The sequence below is a fragment of the Salvelinus sp. IW2-2015 genome, linkage group LG33 (assembly GCF_002910315.2).
Source record: "Salvelinus sp. IW2-2015 linkage group LG33, ASM291031v2, whole genome shotgun sequence".
NCBI lineage: Eukaryota > Metazoa > Chordata > Actinopteri > Salmoniformes > Salmonidae > Salvelinus > Salvelinus sp. IW2-2015.
The window spans coordinates 11,195,098-11,204,333 of NC_036872.1; the positions used below are offsets into that span (position 1 = coordinate 11,195,098).

At 44.1% G+C, this 9,236-nt stretch overlaps 1 protein-coding gene across 2 annotated transcripts; it reads left to right on the top strand.

Annotated features, from left to right (window-relative positions):
* Positions 1-1,572: 1,572 nt before the first annotated feature.
* On the top strand, positions 1,573-8,795 carry LOC111957939 (uncharacterized). 2 transcript variants are annotated; one of them, XM_023979050.2, is made up of 5 exons: positions 1,573-1,722; positions 1,978-2,087; positions 5,274-5,331; positions 5,427-8,048; positions 8,105-8,795. In XM_023979050.2, exons 3-4 carry the CDS (start codon positions 5,295-5,297, stop codon positions 6,161-6,163), a joined length of 774 nt encoding a protein of 257 aa, XP_023834818.1. In that variant the 5' UTR covers positions 1,573-1,722; positions 1,978-2,087; positions 5,274-5,294; the 3' UTR covers positions 6,164-8,048; positions 8,105-8,795. The 2 variants fall into 2 exon arrangements, with proteins under 2 accessions (XP_023834818.1, XP_023834817.1); XM_023979049.2 differs by lacking the exons at positions 1,573-1,722; positions 1,978-2,087 and adding an exon at positions 3,775-4,035.
* Positions 8,796-9,236: the final 441 nt, after the last annotated feature.

Below are 9,236 nucleotides of genomic sequence, written 5' to 3' on the forward strand. Positions count from 1 at the left end.
TTAACGCTACGGCATACAATGACATTCTAGACGATGCTGTGCTTCCAACTTTGTGGCAACAGTTTGGGGAAGGCCTTTCCTGTTTCAGCATGAAAATGCCCCCGTGCAGAAAGCGAGGTCCATACAGAAATAGTTTGTCGAGATTGGTGTGGAAGAACTAGACTGGCCTGCACAGAGCCCTGACCTCAACCCCATCGAACACCTTTGGGATTCATTGGAACGCCGAATCGCCCAACATGGACACATCAGAGCTAGATGAAGTGAAGACACTAGATATCAATGTTCCCTGGACTACAGGGCTGAAGTTTTTGTGGGCTTTCCCTACTACTCTCCACATTTTCTCCTCCTAACTTCCTGCCAAACTCTCTGGCTACAGATATCCCCATCTCTGTCACCACCCAGTTCAAGAAGCCGTTGTTAGTACCAGGAATAGTGACCATTTTGTTTTGGGAGAGTGCACGAGTGTAATCCTCTCCAGTGTGTCAGCTTCCAAATGGAGCAGTACGGGAGGAAGATACCTCACATCGAGGTTCAAATCTGCAGGACTACAGTAGAGAAAGTGAATTAAAATGATCAGATATGACTTTGTATAAATATCATGTAGATGAAAGTCGTAATAATAAGGGTATGAATTTGTATGAATCTCATCTTTGCCAATATGTGGCATCATGTGGCATAGGCTTTATGGTCCAGCAGGTGTTTTACACAAATGCATCTTCGATCCAAAGTACCCCAATACTGCTACCCTGTGCAATAAATATTTGCATCAAACAATAACTGAGGTGTAAACGCATTTTCTGTGTCCTCCTCTACAACTCCAATGCTGCTAGGTTCACAGAAGCGGCATAGGCTACAGGGAATGGAGACGTTTGAATATTTTATATCCTTGTTCGTTGCCTTCGTGTATGTGAAAGTATTTCCTCTTGTATTATTCATTGTAAAACATTTGGTTATAGGGGACGAAGAGAAGGAATTGTAATGCTTCCCTGCACTAGTGTGATGTTTCTTAGAGGGGGAGACTGTTCCTAACGTGTTCTCCCTGAGGTGTAGACAGGGTAGATATGTAGAGGAACATCAACAGTATTGTATCATGGAAATGCTTTGTAGAGATCCATTAATTAAACTGTACTAATGTTTAATGTCAGTGTCTCTACTTAAGCATCTTTTCTGAGTGGAGATTAGATTCTGGATTGTATGTAAATGTTCAATAAATATAAATACAATTAATTGCAGTTTCAGCTAATGTGGTAAAGAAATCATCTTTATTGTGAGTGGATTATGGGGCGTAAAACCCTTATATTGTCTGCACGCCCATAGAGATGTAATTCTGCTGTTGTAGAGTTGGAAATACTATCTTTAAATGATGTGATCAGAAGCTCAGATCTCTTCCGCCTTACTGTATGTGGTAGTCGTGTGAGAGTAATCAGTGGAGCATCCCATGACTGCCTATCCTTGCACAGAGAGTAAATGTATTTTCTGAGTGCATGAGATGAGGGAAGGAGAGGGGGGGAGGTTGTGAAGAAAAGCATCTCTGTTTGTAGACCTTCATATCACGGGAAAAGTGAACCGCGCCTGACAATATTTACTGTCTGACTGCCCACTGATCAAATCCTGACAATATGTCCTACATGTGATGTGACGTGATTTACATTAACCCCCTGACATCTTGAAGAAGAAGCTTGAAGGAGGTTTACTGCTCAATGGAGGACTACACAACTTTTGGTAAAAGAAAATTATAATCACTTTGTCTGTAGCTCTTGTACATTCTGGAAACATTGCTCAGTGATTGTTGTTGAATGGGATTGACGAAACAGTAAATCATACTGTACCTATAGCTTGATTGTAGGTAACATAATGGCATGTTTGGTCTTACTACAGTTTATTAGGCTGTGTAGCAAAGCTTTGAATGAATCATACTTGTGTTTTTTGTTGCGATGAAAATACACCTAATTCCCCATTTTCTTATTCCCCACTCAGTGACCACAAAGCAGCATTTGCACTTCATGTATCATCACGCAGAGACAGATGGCTGGATTCTGGAACTATTCAAGGACATATGAACATGACTATCCACTATTTTAATAAAAGTAAGTCCAAAAATGAAAATGTATTTAAATTCCATGATTGTGAAACCAAGCATATTAGCTTTGATTTCGTTATACACAATCAGACTTTGTGTAACTGTTTCTGACTTGAAATGCAAGCCAAAAAGCACACTGATGCTTTACCAAATGGGTGTTCACTGGGAAATTATTGGGACCCCATTTTCCTTCCACATTTGTCTTCACAGTCAGATGTACCATGCCGGTGTGAAAGTACACTGAACACAAATATAAACGCAACATGTAAAGTGTTGGTCCCATGTTTCATGAGCTGAAATAAGAGATCGCAGAAATGTTCCATATGTACAACAAGCTTATTGCTCTCAAATGTTGTGCACAAATTTGTTTACATCCCTTTTAGTGACCATTTCTCATTTGCCAAGACAATCCATCCACCTGACAGGTGTGGCATATCAAGAAGCTGATTAAACAGCATATATCATTACAAAGGTGCAGCTTGTAATGGGGACAGTAAAAGGCACTCTACAATGTGCAGTTTTGGCACACAACACAATGCCACACAGATGTCTCACGTTTTGAGGGAGCTGCAATTCTCATGCTAACTGCAGGAATGTCCACCAGAGCTGTTGCCAGATAATTTAATGTTCATTTCTCTAAATTAAGCCTCCTCCAATGTCTTTTAGAGGATTTGGCAGTACCTCCAACTAGCCTCACAACTGCAGACCACATGAATGGTGTCATGTGGGGGAGCAGTTTGCTGATGTCAACGTTATGAACAGAGTGGCCTATAGTGGCAGTGGGGTTATGGTAAGGGAAGGCATAAGCTACGGACAACGATCACGATTGCATTTTATCGATGGCAATTTGAAGCACAAAAATACCTTGACCAGATCCTGAGGCCCATTGTGAGGCGGATTTTTTAAAGGTGTCTGTGACCAACAGTTGCATATATCTATTCAGTCATGTGAAAACCATAGATTAGGCACTAATACATTTATTTCAGTTGACTTATTTCCTCATTCGAATTGTAACTCAGTATAATCAATGAAATTGTTCCATGTTAAGTTTATATTCTTGTTCAGTATAGATTTATTTTCTTACAGATATGGGACACAAGTGGCACACGCAGTTTTTTTACACTACTAAAAATTACATAGTAGCCTCTCACGGACGATATGGCTGATGTTCTCCGCAGGTGCCAACAAGATAGGCCACTGTTCGCTCAATTAAGTTACACATTTTGATAGGCTAACTAAAATACTTATTGGAGTCTTTTCATTGTCATCTCTTTACAACTATAGCCAATTACTTTCCAAACAGTTTTTCCACGATTGTATTTTTCATATTGCGATATGCCTGGCTGGGTCTCTCTGATTTTCACTGAAAATTGTAATTTAACAATCATCTAGTCGCACGCTTCCCAAATTGCGGGCCCTTCCGAATGTAGGTTATGCCATTTCAACCATAAAAAAAAAAAAAAGCTAATCCTCTGTGGCCAAATCATGCTTGCTGGTGTAGTAGCCAATTTTTTTATGATTTGTATTTATTTACGTATAGACAGGAGTAAGCAAATTAGACTATATACTTTTGGCAATTCATTTTATTTAGCTTCCCCAGCCGTATGGACACGGTGCCTATGCCTTTTGATGTGGCATAAACAACCAGTCATGATGTTTTCATCTGATTGTCAAACGATCACTTAACAAAGGCGCGCCCGCGCACATTCGTTCACTCACCAAATAATTTCAGTATCCAACCCCCAACAGTGCACTGTGCACCCGCAATTTGATGAATGGAAAGGGACATCAGTTACAAAACACCTACGTGTAGTGTAATGGAATTCTGCAATTGTCATTAGGGCTACACTTGTAGCCTTAATTGATGCATCCACTGTTGTTAACGCTCGCCTCGGTCTCGGCCACTCATCTCCGCCTTGTCCGCGGATGTTTCTGCCTCTGCACCTTGACAAAATGTAAGTGTTCTCCTCAAACCACAAAGCAATTTGGAGCGTAATACCATCCGGTTTCCAGTAAATTGTCACAGTTATCATGCGGCTGACATGCAGTAATGTTAAATAATGGTGTAATCGCCTCTAGTTTTTTGGGCATGTTGTATTAATTGTAATAGTCTCACGTTTTACCAGTATGGCGTACCCCCACTATGTATTTTACCGGGACGCCATACCGGACCATACCGCCTTACTTTCATCCTTGCTTAATAGTCTATTCTGTGGATAGCAGAACCTATTGTTAAACTACTGTACTGTATGTGCAATGTCACAGCATACCCCCTTACAATATAATGCAATAATTGTGTAATTTCAAATCAGATTTTCATTATTGATCCATTTTCCCTCGACCACTAAGCCTTTTTTAAATGTTGTATTATTAATTCATGGAGTCCCCATTCTGTAATGCTTAGAATTCAGTCAGGTGTAACAGGGCCAATCCTTTAAACTATGGAATGCATTCCAGTTAGTGTGTCTGGAATGGCAGAGCCCTGCTGATGACTAAAAGCCTGGGCTATGTCTGGTTGGATGATAGTGTGGTTTAATGCCCCATCATGCCCTGCCCACTGGGAACACACTGGCTGAATCAACATTGTTTCCAATTTTCAATGAAATTAGTTGAACCAACATGGGATAGAAGTTGAATTGAAGTCTGTGCCCAGTGGCTAGTACCATTCTCCCTCAATTTAGATTATGTAAGGCTTTTAGGGGCCAACGGTAGAAGGAGCAAAGTTTGCATCATCCCATTACAACAATTTCAATAACATCTATTAATAAATTGTTAGACTAACAAATTCATATCCTGAATAGATACTTTGCCGAGACATGTTCTTACTAACAACTGCTCACTGTGTGTGTGTGGCAAGGTAGTGTCTTATGGAGCTGCTACTTTTAGCAACTGTCCCTCAGTTACTCACACTGTCCTCTCCTGAAAGGGTTTAGATCCTATGGGAATTTCAGTTATTTTTGAATTGAAGTACTCACTTCATTAATTTATCTTAAAAGGCCTATACTAAATGGAAGCATGTTCCCTCTTTGTACCACTCAGTTTGTTATCATAATGACAATTTCACACGCTCCTGAATGGACGGTTTTGTTTGATACAGTATTGTGCGCTAAACTAATTTAAAGGTTTTAACCAGTCCACACTGGATAAATCAGAAAAAAAAGTAATTGAATAAGAGTTTTATTGTCTTTCACAGGTGTTCACATAATCGCTAAGCATGGTCTCTGAGGACAACTATCACAACGTTACAACTGGTAAGCCTGGAGCTCTTTTAGCTCAAGTGAAATAAAGATGTCTAAGTTATGTTATGACAAAAGGGTGGTGATGATAATTCCCTTTTCTATTTCAGTGCAGCGCACCTCAGAGAAGTGCATGAAGAAACAAAGGAAAAGCGAGACTAGCGCCATCCACCTCTCCTCTCTAGTGGTGGAGGGCGAAAGGAAGCTTGATGCAAGCAGTTTGACAGTTTATGATGACGGCCAGAAGGTGAAGGTGGTGTATGAGGTATACCCTGGTGATGTCCGCATCATGGAGAATGATGCCCACTCCCAAAGACTGTTCCAGGTCACCAGCAGAGATGGTGGAGGAAAGGTGCCCTCTCCATCGGACGTAGTCACCAACGGCACGGGACAGAACGACCTACAGGACCAGAATGCTCCAAAGGTCTGTAACGTAATGTTGATTTGTGATGCCTCCAGCAGCCAGCCCTGCTCTGGGCCTGAGGACAACTCAACAGACACACACGAGACTCTAACAGAGACTTCAACTATGACCTTTGTGGATGCACACACCATTGATGAGTCGGGGGAGACACACAGCCTTCTCTGTGTAATGGAGGTACACATTAATAAGGAGTTTGTCCTCATTGATGATGATGATGACGGTGACATGTCCCTAAGAGAGAAGACTGTCACTAACATGTCCATCATGGATGGTAATGCTGCAGACCTGGTCTGTGGCAGACGGCTGTCCATCTCGACTGACACTTTCTCTGAGTGTAAAGAGGAGAGTGTGGCCCCGGAACCCACTTCACAAGCAGACACACACACTAAAAAGCAGGCCTGTTGCTTCTGTTCCATTCTATGATCATTCTATCTGTTCCTTTTTATGACCATTTCATCCGTTCACACTGTATCAGAGGCAGAGCACATACTGTAGTAAATTTTAGTTTTTGTAATTTTGTATGAATTTTCTATCAATCAATCCCTATTGTCTTCAAAAGCTACCCACTACTCTGCACAAAATGTGTGGTAATGTTAAAATTATGGTTATTTGTCATGTCATGTCACTGCACAGTATTTGCATCGATTTTGCGTTCTTATTTACAGTGTTGGGTAATACGAAATAAAGGTGCATAGTGAAATAATCAGCATTTCTCTTAACTACTTAGGACCACTTTGAATGCTTCTTGAATCAAACACTGATCTGAATAATAGGTTCTCTACAGAAAGCCTTTGAGTGTGTCACGACTTGTGTCACCGGTCTTCTAGCCATCGCCGATCCACCTTTCATTTTCCATTTGTTTTGTTTTTTCCATTTGTTTTGTCGGGGTGGTCGCGAGAGTGCTCGGGGAGGTGTTAAGGGGTTTCCGTTGGTGCTACTACGGTGGAAAGTCCAGACCAGGTCTCCACCATGCGCATTCCCCCCGAATATTCAGTTTTGGCTCTCTTTTTGACTCAATTACCACCCCATCGTCAGGGGGATTGTGCGATAAATCTCCTGGTAGACGCCGCACTTCCCCGGAGTCACGTGTATCCCCTGTCACAGGCGGAGACAGCGGCTATGGAAACATATGTCTCCGAATCCCTGCGTCAGGGGTACATTCGGTCCTCTACTTCACCCGCCTCCTCCAGTTTCTTTTTTGTGAAGAAGAAGGAGGGAGGTCTGCGCCCATGTATTGACTATCGAGCTCTTAACCAGATCACTGTGAAGTACAGTTACCCGCTACCTCTCATAGCCACAGCGATTGAGTCAATGCACAGGGCGCGCTTCTTCACGAAACTAGATCTCAGGAGCGTTTACATTCTGGTGTGTATCCGGGAGGGAGACGAGTGGAAGACAGCATTCAGTACCACCTCAGGGCATTATGAGTACCTCGTCATGCCGTACGAGTTGATGAATGTTCCGTCAGTCTTCCAAGCCTTTGTGGACGAGATTTTCAGGGACCTGCACAGGCAGGGTGTAGTGGTGTATATCGATGACATTCTGATATACTCCGCTGCACGTGCCGAGCATGTGTCCTTGGTGCGCAGGGTGCTTGGTCGACTGTTTGAGCATGACCTGTAGGTCAAGGCTGAGAAATGCTTGTTCTTCCAGCAGTCCGTCTRCTTCCTAGGATACCGCATTTCCACCTCAGGGGTGGAGATGGAGAGTGACCGCATTTCAGCCGTGCGTAATTGGCCGACTCCCACCACGGTAAAGGAGGTGCAGCGTTTTCTAAGGTTTGCCAATTACTACCGGAGGTTTATCCGGGGTTTTGGTCAGGTAGCGGCTCCCATTATCTCACTGCTGAAGGGGGGTCCGGTTCGGTTGCAGTGGCCGGCTGAGGTGGACAGGGCTTTTGTTCACCTAAGGGCCCTGTTTACCTCGGCTCCCGTGCTGGCCCATCCGGATCCCTCTTTGGCGTCCACAGTGGAGGTGGACGCGTCCGAGGCTGGGATAGGAGCGTGCTCTCTCAGCGCTCAGGTACGCCCCCGAAGCTCCGCCCCTGTGCCTTCTTCTCGAGGAAGCTCAGCCCGGCGGAGCGAAACTATGACGTGGGGGACCGGGAGCTGTTGGCTGTCGTCAAGGCTTTGAAGGCGTGGAGACATTGGCTTGAGGGGGCTAAACACCCTTTTCTCATCTGGACTGACCACCGCAATCTGGAGTACATCCGGGCAGCGAGGAGTCTGAATCCTCGCCAGGCAAGGTGGGACATGTTTTTTACCCTTTCGTACAGACCAGGTTCCCAGAATGTCAAGGCAGACGCACTGTCCCGGCTGTATGACACAGGTCTCTTATACACATCTAGATGTGTATAAGAGACAGGTCCCGGCTGTATGACACAGAGGAGAGGCCCATGGATCCCACCCCCATACTCCCATCCTCCTGCCTGGTGGCGCAGGTAGTATGGGAGCTGGACGCAGACATTGAGCAGGCGTTACGTGCAGAGCCCACTCCCCTCCAGTGTTGCTGGAGCCACGCGTCAAGGGGGGGGGGGGGTACTGTCACGACTTCCGCCGAAGTCGGTTCCTCTCCTTGTTCGGGCGGCTTTCGGCGGTCCTCGTCATCTGTCTTCTAGCCATCGCCGGTCCACCTTTCATTTTCCATTTGTTTTGTCTTGTTTTCCCGCACACCTGGTTTACATTCCCTCATTACTTGACGTGCATATAACCCTCTGTTCCCCCCATGTCTGTGTGTGGAATTGTTTGTTGTAAAGTTATGTGCACTTCAGACTGGTTTGCGACGGGTTATTTCAACCCGTATTTTGTTGTTCTGGGTGCAGTTTGTTTTGCCTCATTGAAGTGCTCCGGTTGTTACCTATTTCTGCTCTCCTGCACCTGACTTCCCTGCAGCCAGTTACGCACCGCTTACAGAGTGATCATGTGTTGATTTCCATTTATGTTCTGCTTGCTCTTCTTCACTTTAGATACACTTTTAATACTTGTACTTTTTGTACTAATATGTGTCCTTTGTTTACCGTGCATTCAATAAACTTCACATTTTTTGCATTCCTAAATATTGTAATCAAATGTCTTGAGAAAAGTAATCTGAAGTAGAGGTCCATGCCTGCTCTATACATTCTACGCCTATCTAGTTACAATGTTGTGTTCTCACACATTGAATCCTCCTCTGTACAGTATATGTGGAGAGACCCTAGTGGAGTGTTTGTTTGGTGGTTTTGAGGGACAGGCTGGTGCTTAATCAGGCCTCTCCAGCAGGCGCAGTGTGACATGGGCTCACTGGGGGAGTGATAGAGGGAGACCAGGACCACCTCTGAGTCCTGGTGGGCTGGGTGATGATAGCAGCATGGTGGACTTATCTCCCCCTCCCACACTACTGTATACTAGACTAACTCACTCCCCAAAAACCAACTGGAAACACAGCTCAATGGTGAATGGGTGTTCTCACTGTGTTGACCCTATTGTTGCGATTGGTGAGCCAGTTTTACTCCATTTCA